This window comes from Anopheles nili, chromosome 3 (assembly GCF_943737925.1).
Source record: "Anopheles nili chromosome 3, idAnoNiliSN_F5_01, whole genome shotgun sequence".
Lineage (NCBI taxonomy): Eukaryota > Metazoa > Arthropoda > Insecta > Diptera > Culicidae > Anopheles > Anopheles nili.
The window spans coordinates 8,888,122-8,908,816 of record NC_071292.1 but is presented as its reverse complement, the minus strand read 5'-3'; the positions used below and the strand labels follow the sequence as shown (position 1 = coordinate 8,908,816).

The following is a 20,695-nucleotide window of genomic DNA, read 5'->3' as shown; positions in this document are numbered from 1 at the left end:
GCACCACCGTTTTCAGTGTAGATTTAGATTCCGATAACGTTCTCTGCTGGGTAGCTGCTTTGACTACCTTGGTTTTTTGGTTGGCGTATCTTTTTGTGTCCTCTAAAGGCTTGGCTCAAAGCCTTAAAAAAACCGATGTCGCTCGGTGCACCCTCGTCCATTATTCTTCCGGCCGGTGGCAAAAAAACCATTGCGCCGGCTAGCAACTGGATAAAGGATGGAAGCCATCTAGTAGCCGTTGGTAAACATATTTACCTGGAAAAAGGCCGTTGCACAAGAAAAAAAATCCCTCCAACCTATGCGACGCCCGAAAATGAAGGATCCTTTAAGTGAATGGCAAACCTCGAACCCTCGAACGAGCCTCCCTCGGGCATCCCATTCACACCTCGGTGGCTGGGCTAAAAGTTCGTCGTCTGACCCAAACCCCAAAACGGTACGGTCTTTGAAGCGTGAAATTCTGGATGATCAACAGGACCTCTCTCAGCCTGGGAGGTCCTGCGTTTCCTTTGACATTGTCGCGCCGCAACCGACGATTCACCTTGGTGACGTTTTTTGATCCTGCCCGTGCCTGGCCGGGTGCTAGATCATCCGTGTGGCCCCGAGAACTCGACGACTAAACCACATCTTTAACGCCGTCCATTCGGGAGAGTACTGTGGGTGCTTTATTTATGCATGCACCGCTTCCCACACCAAAGGATTTATGATGGCGCATCCTCGGAGTGGCTAGTGAGATTGTGAAACCGGTGCTCGACGATAATGTCGCACGTGAATTATGGATCCATTACGGACGCTGGCGAAGGGTGTGGCATGTTTTATTTTTTAAATCCTCGCCCATATTGGGTTAAATTTATATCAACCCGACGGCAAACCCAACGTATGCGCGTCCATCAATTCGTGTCCTTTTTCTGGTTGCTCTAATCACCCGGGAAACGAATCACGCACCCATGAGTCATTGCACAATCGGGAGTAATTTCGCCAGCTTCCATTCCATTGCACCGGCGCCATTTTCGCCATCGAAGCCGCTCGAAGGAGCGGGCGAAGGCAGATATAATTATCGTTAATCGAGCCCGGGTCACACCGGGCTGCTCTGCTTGGCAAGGATGTCCCGGCACTGCCGCTAACCAGCATACCAAAGGCTCGTTCGTTAGACGAACGTGATTAATGTGCAAACGTCTTGGCGCGCGAGCGGGAATCCTTTCGTAATCGCGTAAAATCTCATCCCCGTGCGTCACGTCATCGCACCGGTAAGGACCGGTCTGATGATGATGTCGGTAAAGTGCGCCCAACAGCCAGCGTGAAATCGCACTCTCGGATCTCGCTCGATCGGTTTCCACCGGCATGGGAGTGCTTTGCTTTAAAACGCGCACGTAAAACGAGTGCTCTCGGCAACTGCAACAATAAGTAGTCCCCGGCGCAGGGATAAAGGACCCGCGGAAAAACCAGATAAGCGTTTCCGGCGCTCGCGTAAGTGTGTGTGTGTGTGTGTGTGTTAATTTGTAGCCGTTAAACGGTTTACCGGCACACAATAGAGCCTGGCGGGGCACGATCCGCAGGAAGCACACGGTGTACTATCGCGCAATCTCGCCATCGCTCGGCTCGTTGAGTGTGTTGATGAAAGCAAGTGCAGTGTAATTGAAATTTAAAACCCCCTACTTTCGTTCCCTCGGTTCCTTTCGCTTTCGCCCCTCGGTGGGTGAACCGGTTGCCAGATAATGTGTCACTCTTGGCGCACCGCCAGGACGCGTGCCGTCGGCAGGATACGCGAGGTGTGCTCGGTGCGGGTTCTTCCGCTCTGGCGGCGAGATACGCGCGCGGTTGGATGGGAATTTTCTTCCGGTCGTCCTTTTTTGCTCTTCACCGTGCGTTTTCCACCAACACCAGGTGGCAGTGGGAGCGAGGCCCGTTTGAGGACCGCTTGGCTGAATGAGGGCCCTGATTGCTTGCCGGTGTATCAGCAGAAACGATAATCGCAACCCTTCGACTTCACAGATCATTGACTGGGAGTGACCCGGGGCATCCGAGGGAAGGGTCACGGACATGGGACATGGGACAGGGGGACGAAAGGTTCGATAGACAAGCACCGATTATTAGCGCTCTCAATGGTAGCGTCTCAAAAAGTGCTTCAGCTCGAGCTTTGGGCGGCCAGTGATTTGTGTTTCAATGAGAAGTAGGAAGCGTATTTGATGTAATCTTCTTTCCGGATGAAGCAGCCCGGTTCGATACATTTCACAATCAGCACCTTCTCTCCTTTGCTATGTAAACGACATCTAAAGTCATCTCATTTTCTTGAGAATATCACGAGAATAATTTATTAGACGCTATACCAGTTACAGCTACGCGCGAGCGACGGAAGCACTTTCTACACTATCTACAGCTTATCACCGTACGGGCTAGAATAAATATGGCTTACGAAGAAGCGATCGAGTCGTCCCAGAGTCAAAGATTCGCCAACAGCTGCTCATCAACCGGTGGCGTGTAGCTATTGCACTTCGGAAAGTTAGCCGGTGGGCGCACCATTTGATCCGTTTCACCCACTTGCAGGATCAACGCCATCCCGACGGCCGTGTGCCACTCGAAATGGCAGTGCATCAGCCAGAAACCGGGATTGTCCGCACGGAAGCGCACTCGTGCGAAACCTCGGCTCGGTATCGAGACCGTGTCCTTACGCGGTGGCAATTGGATCGTGTTCCGTACGGTTAACCGCTGCCGAGCGATCTGCTGCGCGATCTCGAGCGTGATCGGAACGCGTCGATCCTGTCCAAGCTCCATCACGAACATCTGATAGCCGTGTAGGTGGAATGGATGGTTGAGATCATCTGCTGCAGGTGTTAGATCGAGGATGTATAGCTCCACTAGATCACCGAGTGCGATCTTGATGCGGTGGGTACACGTGCAAAGCTGTCGATCAGAACACCGTGCAGGACGACGATCCGCCTCGCAGAACATCTGTTCATCGATCAGCTCGGGTTGAGTGAGCAGTGAGAAGGGCGGATACGCGAGACTGATATTGTTGATCGCACCCTGCAACATCACATTGGCGTGGATGTCTGGAAGGATTAAGGAAAATGAACTCACACGTCACCGAAGCTCAGATTGTCGAAATGGCTAGGGCACTTACTCATAAAGTGCTCGTACGGAAGTCTCTCGAACATGTTCCGGAAACCGACAGGGTAGTTGTAAAATCCAAGCGTTAGCTGGTGATCTGGAACACCATTGATTACGCTTTCGTCCGTGTCATACGCCTGGAAATCGGTGATACAGTAGTCCCCAAACTCGGGCCGTCCACAGGTGGCATTTGGGTGGTTGGCTGTGACTTCGTTCGAGAATTGCTGCTCATACGGTGGAGGCTGTTCGCTTGGGAAAGCGGCTTCAACCGCTGGTTCGTTGGTGTACCGGAGGATAGCGAATTGCTCCAGCTCCCGGCGAATGCAGTTCCCAAGGGCACGCAACCGCACCCAGTAGAAGTCTGCGAAAAGCGTGATCGTGACATTATACACATGCGTTGTGAGCTAGAATCCTTGCTAAGATGCTTACCTTTATCACCGTTGGCTTCGAGGACGAAATCGTATCGCTCACCGGACGTACACACGATCGTATCGACCTTACGGGGCTGCAAATGGAACGAGTCACTAGCGATGATTTCGAGCGTGTGGCCTTCGATCTGTAGCTGCATCGGACACACGTGACTAGCGGCATTGATGTAACGGAACCGGAAGCGTGCTCCTCGACGCACCGTGAACACGGACAATGGCGCAATCGTACGCTCGTTCGTCTCCGGATCTAGATATGTCCCACGGCCGTTTATGAGCAAGTTGATGGGTAGAATTCCACCTCCCGAGGGCAAACCCGGCATGAACATCTCACCATCCACGTGCATCCAGTCCGAGGCGACGATCACGTGGGCGGGTGTATCGTAGTGGTACAAATGTTGGTTCGGATCAGCCCTACGCGGTTCTCGCACGATCAACGCACCGTAGTGTCCGTTCACTTTGTGATGCCCGGAATGCGAATGGTAAAACTGGGTGCCCGGTTCAGTGGCAAGAAACGAGTACCGGAACGTATTCCCGAAGGATATCGGACATTGGGTCACAAACGGGACACCATCCATGTGAGGTGTAGCACGTTGATGCAACCCGTGCCAGTGGATGGAAGCTGCCGTTCCTGCCATCGCGTTCATGACGTCGATCACGACTACATCACCACGGCACACGTTGATCGCTGGACCAGGGATCTTGCGGTTGAGACTCATAACGCCACGTTCGACACCGTCCGCAGTGATGCAAGCTGGATGGAAGCAATCGGCGGGTTCACCCTTGGCACAGTTCCGGCAAGCCCTGCAGGGAGATGAGATAACACGAAGCGTTTGTAAATTCCATCCAGCCAGGAGATCTTCAAACGCGACTGATCACAAACACACAGTAGTAGAGGAAATCAACACCACCAGTAACTAGAGAGCATTGTTCGCTAAAACTTCTCACTCTCAACGCGACCGATCGATTAACCGGTTTCGGATTAGCGTTATCCTTGCGCAACTTCCTGCTGCTAGGCGAGCATGATGCCAATTGCGCTATCAATTCGCAGCACACGCTACTGACAAAGGCCACTTCACGGAAGTAATCCACCATCGAGTGTGTAGGAATGTTTGCAAAATGTATCAAGTGAAGCACTATACTTAGCCGAAGACCTATTCCCTGGCTGTGTCCTGGAAGATCCAAAAAAAAAAAACGCGTGGGGAGTGTGCTTCGGGAGGTTCTACCACCTCTTAACGAAACGCAAACGCACTCTTTTGTGTCGCCTCTCAGATAACACTCAGAACTTCACATAACCTTGCTCTTGACTCAGTCCTTTAAGTGCGTTTGAACAACAACGATTTCGGGCTACTTGAGGTGAGCCCGCTTAAACTACTGCCCTTAGGTGCTCGAGAACCGTCGTAAAGCTCTCAAAATTGATGTACGAGCGAAGGTGGAGTATTTGTGGCGTGCCTTCTTTATTTGCCATGCGGGTTTTCGAAGCCGTTGATAGCGCATTATTCTCATGACGCATGCCCCTTTTTTTCGCACCAACGAACAATGCCTAGAACTTGAACTTCAAACAAGCGATGATTTAGCACCCCCGTAGACAGCTGGAGAAGGGCGTCCTATCACTAGGTACACCTGCACGAGAACTAACACCCCAAACACACATCAGTGCCGTCTGTTTTACTAGCACCCAGCACAAACTACACCACCTCACAGGTCGACTTACGGTCCCATCACGTGGTAGTGTTCCATCGTCCACGAGAAGTAGCAAATTCGGGGTTGCGTTTCATCGCACTCGCGCAAACACTGCTCGCCCGGATACGCGTGGACATCAAACGTTTCGTTCGTCAGCGATCCGTCCCACTGCTGGGCGGTGGAAATCGCAACCACCCAACTCAACAGAACCACCCATAATGTCCGTGATCGAGCACCGACCATCACGCGGACTGATGCGTTCGAGACGATACAAAATGGCAACGATCGCGAACGGGAACTGCGATCGGTTTTGTTGAGAATGGCAGGTTGAGAGCGCGAAACGCGACCGTGTAATACTGGCCCGGCTGCTGGTCGGGGGAAATTATTTATAATGGAATGCCAGTTGACTTTCGAGAGGCAATTTATGACGCGGGCGGGGCGCGAAGGGCTTTTTCTAGCTGGGCTTAACGCGCTCGAGATAGGCTGCTGGTGACGTCCTGCCCTTCGTCAGTGGTGGTGCTTTCCCTGTCGAGAGGCCTCCAAGATAAAGAGCGACCTTCCGCAATCCAGTTCAGGTGTTGGGGCAGACGTTGGATGTTATTTCTGGAGTAGTTTGGCATCACCGGAGTTAGCCACAAAGCATGAAAAAAGGCAACATGCCGTCGATGAGGGTTTAGCTTGCATACAATACCCAATGCATCCCCCTTTCGCTTTAAACACCGAGCTCGGGATTGCGATATAAAACCCTTCCTGGAAGGTATGCATCCTTCGTCATATTGGCTCGCAGATGGATGTGCTTTTAACCAGAATTCAGTAAGCTCACACACAGGCACACAGCGGTGGTGCTTTAAGCTAAATACCGACACTATACCCACAGGACTGCACACGCCCGGTGTAAGTTGATCTCCAACAAGCTTGTAATCCTCTCGTTACTAACTGCAGACCGGGTATCTTATGGAGGGATTGATTCTTGGAATCGTAACCTCACTCTCGGAACGCCAACCGGGTCGTCTTCCCACTCTGGAGTCTGGATGGCCGGGATTGGAACGAAAACAACACCCTTCCCGGGTGCAGGTGCGCTTGGGATGCTGCAGATGCAATCAGGCGACGAAGGGAATTAGTGGGCTTAGTGGGTTGGCGGTCCCATATGACTTCGTTCTCCGTTGCCTGGTGTGGAGATCGACGAGCCGAGCGTGACGTTGGCGGGAAGACCGCTATTTGCATTTGCGATTAATCGGGCTTTATCGCACCGTTATGGGTCCGTTTGCACGGTTTATACGCGTGCATTAGCGTGCTTAAAGCTCACAGCAAACACCCGAGATGTACCGCATCATTTCCCGCGTCGTCGTGAGGTATGCAACGGAACGTGCGTGTACGTCTAGGAAAACACCTGAGTCCATTACACGTCGATATTCGCGGAAGGAAACAACAAGCATTTATTTAAAGAGCCACGCATAACAGAAAAAAATAATACATTACGCCCCAGCCTACTACGTCGGCCCGGGGATACTACATACTGGTAAAATTAATAATACATGTACAAAGCGAGCACCCAGCCTACTGTGCTTCCAGCCCTACCGTACACCGCACCGTACAGAGTGAGGGCGCCGCATCAAATATTAAGCGAGCACATTTAAAGCAAAGCCAACGGCCGTGGGCACGCGACCTGGGCTAGCAATCTGTACGCTTGGCTGCACGGTTTTTAGATGGCGATTCGCATTAAACAACGCACTGAAGCGTGAAGCCCGATCGATCCCGTGGGAGGCTTCACGTGGAGAGGCTCAAACGGGAGGCGCGTACACGTCCGGTTTGTAACTGCCACAGCGCGGGAAGTCCTTCGGGGGTCGCCTCATCTGGTCCAGCTCACCGACCTGCAGCACGAAGCTCATCCCAATGCCGAGGTGCCACTCGAAGTGACAGTGTACCAGCCAAAACCCTGTCAAAAATGGAACCAACCGGTGGACGTTTTATTTAAAAAAATCTCTTCAACAAAAAACAGCGCTCATGGTGTGGCGTGGAGAGTGAATATACAAAAAAAAAACCGGCCCAACGCGAGCCCTTACCGGGATTATTCGCGCGGAAGCGAATGCGAGTGTAGCCGCGGGATGGCACCGACACCGTGTCCTTGTAGGGTGGGTTGTGGTCGCTGGGCATCGTGCGCACGTACCGCCGATCCTGCTCAACAAAGTCCAGCTTTTCGCCGCGTGTCCGCAACACCGGCAGTTGGCCCATCCCTGTTACGATGAAGCGATGCCCGTGCAGGTGGAACGGATGGTACAGATCTCGAACCACTGTGAAAGAGAGACAGAGAGAGAGGCACCGTGGTGAGGAACCGGAACGAGGACCCATCTCGGGGAGAGCTTCCGGTACCTTCCGCGTCATCGATCAGCGACATCTCGACCACGTCGTTTAGGGCCACCTTCACCCGGTGCACGCAGAAGCAGGCATGGTGGGGCCGGCAGTGTGCGGGCCGGTGCGTGTCGTTACAGAACATCCCGTCGCCGGCAATCAGTTCCGGTTGCGTGAGCAGCGGAAAGTCCGGAAACACCATACTGATGTTGTTGGTGATGCCAATGTTGTTTAGAGTGAGCACCACCGCTGCAATAGTTTGGTTGCAAAAAGAGCGAGAGCGCGAAAATGCAATGGAAAACGATGAAAAACGTGTTTGGGTGGTGAGCAATGGTTCTGTTTGAGGTACGTACTCATGTACCGGACGTATCCTTCGTCGGAAAACAGCATCGATGGGTCAGCGGTGAATGTGTTGAACAGGACACGGAACGTTTTGTCTGGAACGGCATCGATCAGGTCGTCGTCTCGGTAGATCTCGTGGGACTCCAGATCGGCCACACATAGATCGTTATCATCCGGTTGGTAGCACGTGGCGTTGGGGTTGTTCAGGACCTACGGTGAATCGCAATCGTATTTGGCACGGGTTAAAACGAGGTAGTCGTTAACTAAGAACTGTAGACCATCGCTAGAATTCGATGTCGGGGATTTTTGGAAGCACTTAAGCACCTTTGGCCATGAAAATCTACTCAAAAGACCATCAAGTGGATGCGCTAGAAGGGGATTTTCTCTGGTTTGCCTTACCAAATAGGATGACTAACGCGCGAAGCTATCGGATCGACCTCGCGGAAGCAATTACCAGTTCCGGTAGTTTGAGACCGGACATCGATTAGCGCATACAGTGTCGATGGTAACGTCTCTTGAGTTCTAGTGTTTGTGCAAACAGATTCAAGCGTCCCGGTGAGCTTTATCGTTTCTGCTTCTTCAGTTAGGAGGATTTAGCATTCGTCCAATTACACTCCAGCTAGCCGTCGTGATACGGATCAAAATGATTCGCAAATAAAATTTCACCGCCCCGGGTGTTTCCCCACAGGATTCGCACTTCCGCGTTGCATAATTGTACAATTCCCCCTGCTGCGGCGCAATGTATTAAGTCATTCTAACTAATGAAGCCATTTACTGGGCACTTGAGCTGCGGGAATTGGGAAGCGAAAACAACGGCAACGGCAGCATTAACAAAAAAAAGCCACGCGGTGGCCCCCAGTGGATGCTTTCGGGAGATAAGTCGGCGATAATGAATAAACGAAACGAAAAAAACACGTCCCGAATAGTCCCGGCACGCAAAATGGACGCATAATGAGCGTCGTTTGTTTCGAGCTGGTCCTGAGGGGAGAAACCTACGCCTAATGATAATCGAGCGCGAGGCAATGGCCGTTCGTATCCCGCTTCGTCGGAGGCATATCGCGCTCTCGCATCCTGGGCGGACATCTTCACGGCTCACGGTGACATGTCCCAGGCGGGAATTCGCTCGACACTCCTGGTGGATTTGCGTGCCTGCGCAAGGACGATAAAGCGCGTTACTTACCGTTCCCGATGGGTAACGTTCGGTCCACGTGGGTGGTGTGTGGTTCGGGTAGGCTAGTTCCACTTCCGGTGTCTCGTGCACATCGTCCGTGTACGAAAGGATGGCGAATTCTTCTCTCCGTTCGATGTTGCAGAAACCGATGGCACGGACTCGGACCCAGTAGGTGCCTGGGGGAATTTGGAGTGCAGTGAAAGGAGTAAGAATTTGCGTTAAGAATAGGAACGGGTTGTGGCTACCTACCGGGCTGCTGATTCGCTGACAGCACGAAGTCGTACCGTTCGCCGGAGGTTGAGATGAGCGTGTCGACCATAGTAGGCTGAACCGCGCCTCCATCGGTGGCGATCAGCTGCATGCGATGGTTCTCAATCTAAGAAGGCCAACAAAGATCCTGAGCTTCAATACGTTTATAACGCTGGTTTGTCGTGTGTACTATCATACCTGCAGCTGGAATGGACAGAACTGGCTTCCACTGCTTATCAACCGGAAGCGATATCGAAAACCCTTCTTTACACGGTACACCGTCAAGGGGGCCGAGATCTGCAGCTCGTGTTCTTCTTCCTGTGGAAAAAAGACACATATTTCTTGGGATATTTCCTCCACAAAACCACTGGTACGGACTAGCTACTCACATCAAAATGGCGCCCTCGGCCATTGATGAGGATTGAGTCCATACGGACGGTGCTACTTTGCAGTCCTGGTACGTACTTTTCTACCAGGTCCAACGTCCAGTCCGAGATGATGATGTGGTGCTCGGTTAGGTCGTAGTCGTACAACTCCCGGTTGATGTCGTTTGGTGAACGAACCACAAACAGTCCATAATGGCCGTTCGCCTTCTGATGACCAGCGTGCGAGTGATAGAACTGCGTGCCCGATTCGGAGGCATTAAACGCGTATCGGAAGGTAGTCCCACCCGGAATCGAACACTGTGTGATCATAGGCACGCCATCCATCCAAGGGGTGTCAGTTTGGTGCGCTCCATGCCAGTGGATCGTCGATTCCTGACCCTCCAGGTGATTCTCCACGTCTACTACGACCAGATCATGCTTGCAGACGTGAATACTCGGACCGGGGATACGCCGATTGATGGCCAACACGCCTCGTTCCATGCCATCCGCGGTAATGCACTGTGGATGGAAGCAGTGACTTCGGTTGCCCCATCGACAGTCACCACAAGCGCTATAGGATGTATAGGAAACAAGGACATCCGACCGTCACATATCGTCACCGTATGCTCATCGTATCTCGATCACTTACGATCCCATAGCGGCATACTGCTCCGCGATCCAGTGGAAGTAACACACTCGTGGAGGATCTCCTTCTTTGCAGGCTCGATCACACGTGGCTCCATCGTACTGTGTGGCTAGAGCAAGTGGGACGGGTTTTTCGTGAGCAACACTGACCGCATGGAGTACCCGTGGTCCTGTTAGAATCCTGCTCATAGAAGGGAAAACTTCTCCCGGAAATCGAACGTAGAACAAACGAAAATCAATCTCACATGATCCCCAAAAACCACCAAAACGCACGTTTCAACCTTGGAAGAACTCACTTGAATTCGGGTAGGTTGTATGGCGCACTAGGACCATTACACAAACTCCAACTGCTAGCAGCCAGACGATGAAGTAGCACAGCCGGCTAGCCATCTTGTCACGTCGACCAGTTCCCGGTTACTGCATCCTTGGGGTGGAGGATTTTCGGGACTACCCAGGGTCACCTTTCGGGAGAGTTCCTTATCGCAGGTCGTCGACGGATGTAACATCTAATCAATTTGATTCGCCTGTGCCCTGCGGCACCGAGTAGCGGCGCGATTGCGTTGGAACTGACCCAACGTTTTGCTGGTTGACTGGGGGCGCGAGTTTTGCGATACTGGCGCGTTTAACTGTTGGATTCTTGCGTGCGGCACATGGTTGGCTGAAGCCCGTTGATAAAGGACGCGCATTTATGTGGCTAATTGGGTGTATGCCGTGCGTTCGACAAACTGTAGACGTGTGTACTTTTGTTCGCAAGAATGTTCGTTTGAGATGAACCGCTTCTTTGGTTTCTACATTGTTTCAAAAATATATTGTTTTGTCTACAATAGAACAAATCAAAATGAGGGTTTAAACAAAAAAGAACTATTTTTTAGGTTTTTTGATTAGCTAACAATCCGTGTTATACAATTGCGTTTGTAACGTCATTCTATTTGAAAGATTACTCATTCATTGTAATTAGACACTACTTCGATAGTTAAAATGACACATTTGTACATTAATCATCTTATGCCGTGCATAAAAACTGCATTAAAACCAAAGCATTTTTGTAGTTCCTCGTTTCGAATTGTTCATTTCGTATTGAAGTAAATATCAACATTTTGCCTTAATGACAATGAAATTTCAGGTTGAAATGTTGTTCCAGAATGAGCTCGTTATAAGGGCTCATTAAAAAAAAAATCCTTGTCTTATCATTGTCTTGGAACGTGGAAAAATAAAACACTATTACGCAGACGACAATCATCATTAAGTCTATCGCTCTGTCTCGCTCTTGAAATCAACTTTTCAAAGGAATCTTCCTCTAATCTATGTCTTTTTGGCATGGAAAAAAAGGAAAAAGAATGGAGCTGATACGCGGACAATAATCATCATTTTGACTCCTTCCTTCTATCTCACTCCCTTGCGTTTCATCATCGCTGGCATCAACAGCACATATGTTGCTGTAGGTTCTGTTCAAACGCGTTCCATATCAAGCGAGAAGGCACCAGCACGGCAAACATGCCACTCTAATTAATTTCCTCCCCGACGACCATGGCCACGCACGGGGTGGATGTGTCCAAAAGTTTTTAATTGTGACCTAAAACACCACCGGAAGCTGCTTCCTTCGCCCGGCCGGCCTCACCTCTTTAAATCGTGCACCATGCCCACGGTTTACCATGGCTCGTTTGCAGGAACTTACAGTTTTTCTTTCGGTGAAAGAATTCTCCGAGCGAGCAAAAAAGAAGCGCAAGCGAATTTGAACGTACAACGTTACGTTAGCTGCGCTACTTGGCATCGTGGTCGCGTAGGGGAGAAATTGCTTCGAAAGCGAATCTAATTCCACCTACGGTGTGCTACCGCAATCTCACACGATCATGTGCTTCGTCTCATCGTCCGTTTTGGCGAAAGTTTTGCTACCCCTCTTTCATTTCGTGCAGGAAAATTTAGGGACACAAGCCACGTTCCATGGGATGTCTTCCACGTGAAACATCCTTTTCCGCTGGCGCTTGGTTCAATGGCGCGGGTCCGTCCTTCCGGTGGCGCTTGGTTCAATGATTTGTTTGCACACACACACACATGCATACGCTCGCAAGGACGTTAACTTCCGATGGGTGTGAGTATTTCTTTTTTTTTTCTTTTCCACCGTTCTTTTAACCCAGCTTTTGTTCCTTTTCCGTTCAACGCGCTGGTATGAATTTGAATTTAACGTAATTTGGGCGAGAATTTGAGCCGCCATTTTTTTGTTGTTGCTTTCGCTTCGTTTTTCCAACAAACCTCCGGAAGCCTACGCGTGTATGATGTTCGCAATTTCAACCACCCTCGTGAGCATCCTTTCAGAGTGGAATTCATTACGGTTCCGTTTTCCAGCAGCAAGACCCCCGCCGAGCTTAGAAGGCGATCATGGCGATGCGGAGAGTACATGTTTACCAAATGCATTAAGGTGGCTCGCTACAGAGCCGAAGCCACCCGGCTAAATATTTCAACAAACAGGCTCGCGCATCGCATAAGCTGCTACCATACGCAATTAACACATGTTTCTTCGATTTTTCTCGCTCCTCTACCTCGCCGAATGGTTCACTACACCGAGTGGCGCGTTTTCCTCCGGGAACAAGGAAGACAATATCTAAGCACTCGGTGCTCCTCTAATACCGGTCTGGCAAATCCTAGCAGGCTGTGGATTTGGGCTCGAACGACCAAGCAAGCGAGTGAATGTGTGTGTACGCGGCAACTTTCGCATGTGTTGGTAGGGATGAAGAAATCCCGTGCTGGATGACAAACCCTTCGGGACGCGATTCGGGACGGTGCGCAAGTGGATGTCCTCATTCCACCCTAGGTCGGTTTGGGTGAGTTAGTCATGTTGCTGTTTGTACAAGATTATGGGTATGATTTTTGCGGTGGGCTGTTTATCACGAGCGCTCCCGGGGAAAATGCGACCGAGAAACAGGGCGTAAGGAGCAGGGAGCGAATGAATTCGTTCCAACCATCTGGGAGTGGTGTCTGGTACGCGTGCAAGACGCCATGGGCTGGGGCAAATTAGTTCCGGGGTTGATTCGATTAAAATCTGCGGCCAAGATCCGAGTTCGGTGGTGGTGGAATCCTTACCCAAATGACATGTACACGCTGGGTCGGGTTGAAATCCGATGGGGAGAAAGCACCGAGTGCGAAGTTATGATTTCCTTTTATGCACTTTACTTTCGTAATTTCAATTCACCCTCGGTGCGAGGAAGCAATTGGGACGGAACTTTTTCCTACATTTGTCGAAAACAGGCGGTTCTTTTCTAGAAAATCTATAGCCATGATTGCGACAGTTGGGAAGCGAAACTGTGCCTCGTTTTTGAATCAGTTCCACTCTCAAGGGGAGAACAAAATTGTGCTGGTTTGTTAAAAAAAAACCCTCTTGCAGACGTCTGATAACGTTCGCTTATTGGGAATCGATGCGATTCTGTAATAAGCTATAGGTTAAATATGGGATGGGAGATAAGATTTTTCATGCAATCAGTGAAACTCGAGCTAGTGATGCTAAATATTTAACGATTTTTGAGGGTGGAAAAACCTCGTAGCCTACTTTTTTTGCCTTGAAACGTTCTACTTCCAACGTTCAAACGGGTGGACACAACATTCACCACTTGAAACCACTCGGGAATGATAATTTTTGCATGCGTAAGCCCTTTCAGAACACGAGGCCACCAATGTAAACATTTCTCGGGCAGACGCAAATATTTGCTTCGCAGGAAAACTATACTCACCGCACATGTAATCCAGCTCGACCCAAGGGCCTTGCTGTCGTTGGATCTGAAATCCTCGCAGGATTCCATCCGTTGATTACGTATTCCTAAGGGAAACGGCGCCCTCCGGTGCGTAGGGCGTTGATTTTTCCGCCCGTAACCCGAAGGTGTAAGTCGTTAAATTGCTCTACAAACAGCACCCTGCGCCATTTCACCCTCCTCGTCGGGTCGTGGATTGATCTAAAACATCCCATAGACCACGGCTAAGAGCCAATTAGGCAAATTACATCAGCTCCGAGCTGACTCCGAGCTGGAAGGACTAGAACAGGGAGTTGCGACGAGGGCTCAAGCGGTTGTAAGGTTTGTTTGCGTTTTGCAACAGTTGTTCACGCAGGGTGAAGGCGCCGCCTTGTCTGGGGTCCGGAGTTGGCAAACAACATCTGTTAAGTGTGATGGATGAAAAAGAGTGCCGCTGAATGTGTATTGATAAAATATGTATTTATGAAATTGCGTAAGCTACAAATCGCAGTTTTCTGCGGCAATCAGTTCACCTTTTTTAGGGCTTTCATCTTGATAAAGTAGGCTTCAAGCATTACGAAGGAAATCACGCGCCCATTCGTACGGAGGGTTGTTTTGGTGATTCCTTAAAATTACGAATTTGGAAAATGTCACCAAGAGGTCCGCTACCAATGCGTCAATCGGAAGTTATCCAATCCTGTACCGAAGAAAATCTTGTTTGAAAGGCCATCTTTGCGACAGTTTCTTATGAAGGCAGCTTTCTAGAGACGAGTAAAAAGGACTAGTTCTAGATGCCTTTGTACAAGCCAACTGCGTGTTGTACTAACCATTTTCCAGCAAGTGTATGATTGTTGCATAACTGTCAGGCGCTATTACAAAATCACGAACATGTTCCGTCCGCATTGTACATACACAAAATGCATAAAGTGATCCTTTATTAAGTAATGATCCATATGGCAACCCCTATTGTTAAGTGCTCGAGTTGATAATGTAAAATATCTAGTCCATGTGGTGCATATAATTAACATGCATCGAGATCGTATCGAAACCGGGCTCTGTGCATACACCCGTAATACGAGCTATTGAATTGAGTTTAAATGGACCCGAGGTATGCGGGCTTTGGTTGGATAGCAGTGATTGGACGCAGTAATTGAGTGATGCTGATGATTATGCTGCCATGAAACAGCCAAACCGGTGATAGAGCGCGATGATTGAATGTACGTTTATTGCTCGGTGATTTACGACTCATGTTGCCGAGTACCGAGCCCTTAATAACTCTTGAACAACGTCGTTGCCGCTGGAAATCCGTTTCACCAGCGCTTTATTGCACCGGTGCTCCAACAAATATGCGATGCAGCATGGAAACTGCACACGAACATTCTTTCAACGAGCTGCAACGGTGAAATAATGCAGCAGCACTAGGGCTGATGGAACGGTGCCCTATTCGACGGCTAAGCAGCCGCGTTTTAATCGATGGTAATGAGCGATTTTGAATGTTAACCCATCATTGAACGAGCTTATTCGAATGTGTGCTTGAATGCAACATAGTCAGGATCAGAAAGCGATTAATCGTGCCAATCCATTCATTGGCCAGCGGAGAGAACTCACTTCGGTTTGATGATAAATTCATAATTTATTCCTCCACTCGAACGCACTCGAACTCTACATTAGCTAGGGCGATAAATTAGGCTGTGGAACCGCATTAGGGCACACTGGGCGCGCTGTCCTCCAACGGGGGTTGATAACTCCCACATCGGGGAAAATCGGCCGGTGGCTTGAGCATCTGCTCCGGTTCACCAATCTGCACCACAAGGCCCATCCCGTTGGCAAGGTGCCATTCGAAGTGACAGTGTACGAGCCAGAACCCTGCGCAAACGGAAAGGACACCTAGAGACCGGTACCGAAGGACGAAATACGAGCGCATCGAACTCACCCGGGTTGTCCGCACGGAACCGTATCCTGACGTAGCCCCGGTTCGGGATCGACATCGTGTCCTTGTACGGGGGTGAGTGAGCGTTTGGGCGTCGCTCCGTGTGAAGTCCTCGCAGGTACGCCGTCTGGTCTGTGATGATGCCATCCGGGAAGCGTCCTGAATCGGTCACGATGAATCGATGGCCGTGCAGATGAAACGGATGGTAGAATGCCTGGTGCACTGGAATGAGCCGAGAGCGGTTTGAATACCCGTTCTGGAGGAATATGCCCCCATAACCTCAAAGACCTACCCTTGGCCGAGTCGTATAGCACGATCTCGACGATGTCGTTGTGTTGAACCTTCAGACGATGAGTGCAAAAGCAGAGCCGCTCGTGGTCGTTGGTGCACTGGTCCGGTAGGTGACTAACATTGCAGAACTGTGCGTTTTCGTCCACTATCAGCTCGGGTTGGATCAGCAGTGGGAACGAGGGTGGCACGAAGCTGATCATGTTTGTTGCTCCGATCGTGTTGAAGCCATCCCGAACGGCTGTGGAAGGATACGCAGACGTTTAATTACTGAGACTGTTTTTCCCGGCCGGCCCGGCCGTATATGATGGGTTCTCGTATTTCACCGCCACCGGTTCTTAGCGTGCGGTAGATTTAATCGCCCCCGGAAAGCCCCGATATAACTCACTTAATTACTGAGCGCACATCCTCGTAAGATGCGGCACACATTTTCTTCGGCTTCTAATGGCATGACGAGCGCACATAGAGACTCTCTGAAAGCCACCCTTCTTCGGTGAGTGGGGTATAAATTTAATAAATGAAGCAGCTCTCGAGCCATCGATGAGACGTTGTGAAACGGATTTCTAGCCGTCCAGCACGGGCCACGAACACGTGTCGCCGGGATGTTGTTTAACTTACTTGCGAAGTGGCTAAAGCCTCGTTCCGAGAACAGCACACTGTTGTTCGCCTCAATGACGTAGAAGCTGAGGTAAAACGTTCGATCCGGGACGGCATCGATAAGGTCATCGTCGCGGAAAACCTCGTACGATTCGAGATCCGCCGCGCAAAGGTACGGATCCCCGGGCGTGTAGCAGGGCGCTGTTTGATGGTTTAGTATGACGCCCTGTGGAAACGGCTCATCGTACGCGGGCAGCGGTTCCGTCGGGTAGGCCAGCGATTGCTCCACCGTTAAGCCTTCGTCGGCGGAAGTGGTCGTGTCCGGTGTGCGATACGACAGGATGGCAAAGTCCTCGACGCGCATCGGATCACAGAAACCGATGCCACGCACTCGCACCCAATAGTTGCCTGGTGGGATGTTGTGGGTGGGGTTTGTCAGTAAATCGCAGGACTCGTTAACGCAGCACACGGCGATGCTTACCCGGTGGTTGATCCGCCGTCAGGACGAAGTCATACCGTTCACCGGAAATGGACACCAGCGTGTCGACGGTATGCTGAGGTTGCACCGTTCCACCATCCGTGGAGATGATCAGCATGCGGTGATTTTGAATCTGCAAATTTGACGGATGAAAAACGTCATTCACAAGCCTACTGAGACGCGGTACGAGAGCGATCTTGTTTACAGTGGCAGCAATCGAGTAGCCGGAAAGCGATGTGCTCCGTGCGCGGAAAACAAACAACCGCAGTTTGAACGGTCAAATTCTTGCTTTAAACCAATTAATCAAGAAATGAATAGACCAATTCCATTTAGATTCACTCCCGCTGAAACGAGCAATCGAGACACAGGCAGGCGGTTATGATTCATCTGGCGCCGAAAAAAAAGGGCACGATAAAGAACCGATTAATTCGATTAAAATAACGCCCACGTAAAATGAGTAATGCGAACAAATGTCCCTCCCGGCCGGCGGCTAGATGCTAGCCACTCGAACCGAAATTAAATTGGCAACGGCGCGATTGGCAATGCAAATAAGTCAGCCATAAATTTCGCGCATTTTCCGCTCCCGAACGCGCCCGGGTAATTGAGAAACATTGTTCATTTCACAAATTGGCGCGCGCACACGCTCGGGAGTGCAGCTGCACCGAGAAAATCGAATGAAAACCCATCCACGTGGCCCGTGTGGTCCTCGGAAAAGCTTCTCCTGTGACCCGCGCACGTAACGCAATTATAATGTTTGAGAACTTCCACCCCCGAACCGCTACGCCGAACGTACCTGCAGCTGAAACGGACAGTACTGGCTGCCGCTGCTGATCAACCGGAAGCGGTACCGTTTGCCGTACTCCACCTGATACACCGTCAGCGGGGCGTCCGTCCTGGTGCCGGTCGTTTCCTTGGGAGGTCAAGGTGGTTGCGGATAATTTTCGATAAATTTTAATTTACATCCTCCCGCGGTTTTGCGGGAGGTGCGAGAGAAAATTCATTATTCATACATTAAAGTACCGCCCGCGGCCATTGATGAGGATGGAATCGACGCGCATCGAGGCGGTCTGGATGCCCGGGACCCACTTTTCGACCATGTCAAGTGTCCAGTCCGCGATGATGATCCGGTGCTCGGACAGATCGTAATCATAGTGGTCCCCGTTGAGGTCGTTCGGATCTCGTACGACCACCATGCCGTAGTGGCCGTTCGCTTTCTGAAAGCCTGCAACCGTGGTACGATAATTAGAACAAATTGCACACTTCCTGGGCCGTCCTACCGCGAGACCTACTTACCCGCGTGTGAGTGGTAAAACTGTGTGCCAGCTTCCACGGCCTGGAACCGATACCGGAAGGTTGTACCCTGAGCGATCGGGCACTGCGTTACCATCGGCACACCGTCCATCCACGGGCTCGCTTTCTGATGAAACCCGTGCCAGTGGATCGACGATCCGAGACCCTCGAGTTCGTTTTCCACGTCCACCACGATGGTGTCGCGTTTGCACACGTGCATCGCTGGACCTGGGATACGCCGGTTGATGGTGACAACGCCACGTTCCATCCCGTTCGCTGTGATGCACTGCCGGTGGAAACAGTGCGTCCGGTTTCCGAGTCGACAGTGCCCACAGGACCTACCGGAGAATGGGGCCCACAATAGGGGGTGCAAAAAACGCAAAACAGGTCAACTCCTCTTCACGATGGCACGCGCACGCTCACGCGAGTTGAACTTACGATCCCATGGTGGCAAAGTTTTCCAGCCTCCAGTGAAAATGGCACGTGAGTGGGACGCCATCCGTGGTGCAGGGTCGATCACATTTGTTTCCTGGAACGAGTGTGACCACGGCCGGTTGTGGCTCGGGTGGAGTCGGGAGTGATAACAGCTCAGACCACAAGCGGGCTGCGGAATGGAACGCGATGATGAGTTTTACGGATGTTGTACCTCGCGGCGGAAGCTTTGCATTGTTCGCATCAATTTGATTAGAAGCCATCGTGGCATCGTTGCAAAAATAAAAAAATAAAGGGCCCAGGTTGCAATCAACCATGCGTACGGCAAACGATAGAGCTGAAGGTTTTTATTTACACAACGGCAATATTCGAGATCAAAGCAAAGTTTTGTTCGACACAAAAACTTATCAACCAAATTCCTCTTCGGTAGGGGGTAATGTTCGGACGTGCACGAGAATGTGTGCAAAATGGCGACGTTTCTTTATCAATGCCTCGAATCGAGAAATTGATTTTCCCATCCAGCTAAGTTCGAATCCTCGCAGACTACCGAGCTCGAACAGGGGGGAAAAAGTGGCAACAGTACGAAAATAGAAAACTAAAGACAAGCAAAAGGAGAACAATTATCAGCATGTTGTAGCTGTAACATCGCAGCAAGAGACATAGGTCATTGCGACAGTGCGTTTGATAACATAGTTTGGTGGGAGCTGAAGCATTCCAGCGCCCCAAGCTCAACCAATAAGCATTCAGGAGCTTCAGGATGCTTTTGACTCAAAACATTCCAAGATACGCCTGTCTCAGACAAAAAAGGATACAAAAAAATCTCTCTTCACGCACTGATAAGTAGAGGGCTGTAACCTTTTTTTCCCCTGTTTCAGCGGGGTCGAAAGGTTTATTTTGCTCCCTTTGAAAACAGATCGCTGATAGCGTTTGCTCATCGTACAAAGATTAGGTACATCAATGTTAAGAACAAGCTCATCATTCGCAGGAACGGCTTAATGCCTGTGGTTTGAAGAGTTTATAAATAATCTTCCAATCTTGCTCTAAAAAAGCATCATTTGCGTGCGAAAAACGCAAGATTTGAGGAGATATGACGAATCAAAACACTAAGATAATTTGTCACACATAAACACACACACACACAGAGGTGGCACAAAAGTTCGATTTTCACATTAGATGTGTCCAATTTTCGACAACTCCATCCCCACTCACCCGGCTTGGTGGATAGTGGAAGCCCTAAAAAGCCATTGCTCCCGGAAAAGGACGAAAAAGTGGCCATCAACACCAGACCGTACGGCCACACCGATCGTCCGGGAAAATTTCGTGGAAACATTAGCGCGTCGCGTGGCTGCCGATCGCCTGCCCTAACGAAACAAAACTGAGCCATGATTGTCACCGCGCTGTCCTGAAGGACGCCACGCGCGATCGGATCCGTTATCAGTGTTGGTTGGTTTTTTTGTTCATGAGTCTACCCCCGCCCCAGTTCCCTCTTCTCAAATTAATCAAACGAATTTGATAATCGGTTTTGGATTTGTTTTTTTCGGCAGCGGTAGCGGGCTAATCGCTAGGCCGCGTGTCCGATTCCGATTACGATTGCTCGGTTGGCGCGTGCCGCCGGAGAAGAGTCTGG

General features: G+C 50.5%; 3 protein-coding genes across 3 annotated transcripts; all 3 read right to left on the bottom strand.

The window, feature by feature from the left end:
* Window positions 1-2,319: 2,319 nt before the first annotated feature.
* Window positions 2,320-5,456, bottom strand: LOC128725611 (uncharacterized). The gene is made up of 4 exons (XM_053819368.1): window positions 5,245-5,456; window positions 3,535-4,334; window positions 3,119-3,466; window positions 2,320-3,047 (listed from the first exon to the last, which is right to left on the bottom strand). Exons 1-4 carry the CDS (start codon window positions 5,454-5,456, stop codon window positions 2,437-2,439), a joined length of 1,971 nt encoding a protein of 656 aa, XP_053675343.1. The 3' UTR covers window positions 2,320-2,436.
* A 1,538-nt stretch (window positions 5,457-6,994) lies between these two features.
* On the bottom strand, window positions 6,995-10,724 carry LOC128722578 (uncharacterized). Its single transcript, XM_053816251.1, has 10 exons — window positions 10,631-10,724; window positions 10,339-10,534; window positions 9,714-10,260; window positions 9,523-9,642; window positions 9,325-9,451; window positions 9,085-9,251; window positions 7,916-8,114; window positions 7,584-7,811; window positions 7,277-7,504; window positions 6,995-7,149 (listed from the first exon to the last, which is right to left on the bottom strand). Exons 1-10 carry the CDS (start codon window positions 10,722-10,724, stop codon window positions 6,995-6,997), a joined length of 2,061 nt encoding a protein of 686 aa, XP_053672226.1.
* A 1,450-nt stretch (window positions 10,725-12,174) lies between these two features.
* Window positions 12,175-20,344, bottom strand: LOC128722576 (uncharacterized). The gene is made up of 12 exons (XM_053816249.1): window positions 20,278-20,344; window positions 19,075-19,240; window positions 18,640-18,974; window positions 18,357-18,568; window positions 18,140-18,256; window positions 17,350-17,479; window positions 16,890-17,276; window positions 16,276-16,512; window positions 15,987-16,205; window positions 15,776-15,919; window positions 13,876-13,898; window positions 12,175-12,231 (listed from the first exon to the last, which is right to left on the bottom strand). The coding sequence occupies exons 1-12, from the start codon at window positions 20,342-20,344 to the stop codon at window positions 12,175-12,177; spliced, it is 2,094 nt and encodes a 697-aa protein (XP_053672224.1).
* Window positions 20,345-20,695: the final 351 nt, after the last annotated feature.

Excerpts from the sequence above, each read along its gene's own strand:
- LOC128725611 (XM_053819368.1), bottom strand. The coding sequence starts at position 5,456 with ATGGTCGGTGCTCGATCACGGACATTATGGGTGGTTCTGTTGAGTTGG. Across the intron at positions 4,335-5,244 it reads CACTACCACGTGATGGGACC|GGCTTGCCGGAACTGTGCCA; the intron begins GTAAGTCGACCT and ends ATCTCCCTGCAG. Across the intron at positions 3,048-3,118 it reads TCCGTACGAGCACTTTATGA|ACATCCACGCCAATGTGATG; the intron begins GTAAGTGCCCTA and ends TAATCCTTCCAG.
- LOC128722578 (XM_053816251.1), bottom strand. The coding sequence starts at position 10,724 with ATGGCTAGCCGGCTGTGCTACTTCATCGTCTGGCTGCTAGCAGTTGGA. Across the intron at positions 10,535-10,630 it reads TACAACCTACCCGAATTCAA|TTTTCCCTTCTATGAGCAGG; the intron begins GTGAGTTCTTCC and ends TTCCGGGAGAAG. Across the intron at positions 8,115-9,084 it reads AACGTTACCCATCGGGAACG|GTCCTGAACAACCCCAACGC; the intron begins GTAAGTAACGCG and ends GATTCACCGTAG.
- LOC128722576 (XM_053816249.1), bottom strand. The coding sequence starts at position 20,344 with ATGGCCACTTTTTCGTCCTTTTCCGGGAGCAATGGCTTTTTAGGGCTT. Across the intron at positions 19,241-20,277 it reads TCCACTATCCACCAAGCCGG|CCCGCTTGTGGTCTGAGCTG; the intron begins GTGAGTGGGGAT and ends TCCATTCCGCAG. Across the intron at positions 16,206-16,275 it reads GCTATACGACTCGGCCAAGG|TGCACCAGGCATTCTACCAT; the intron begins GTAGGTCTTTGA and ends GGCTCATTCCAG.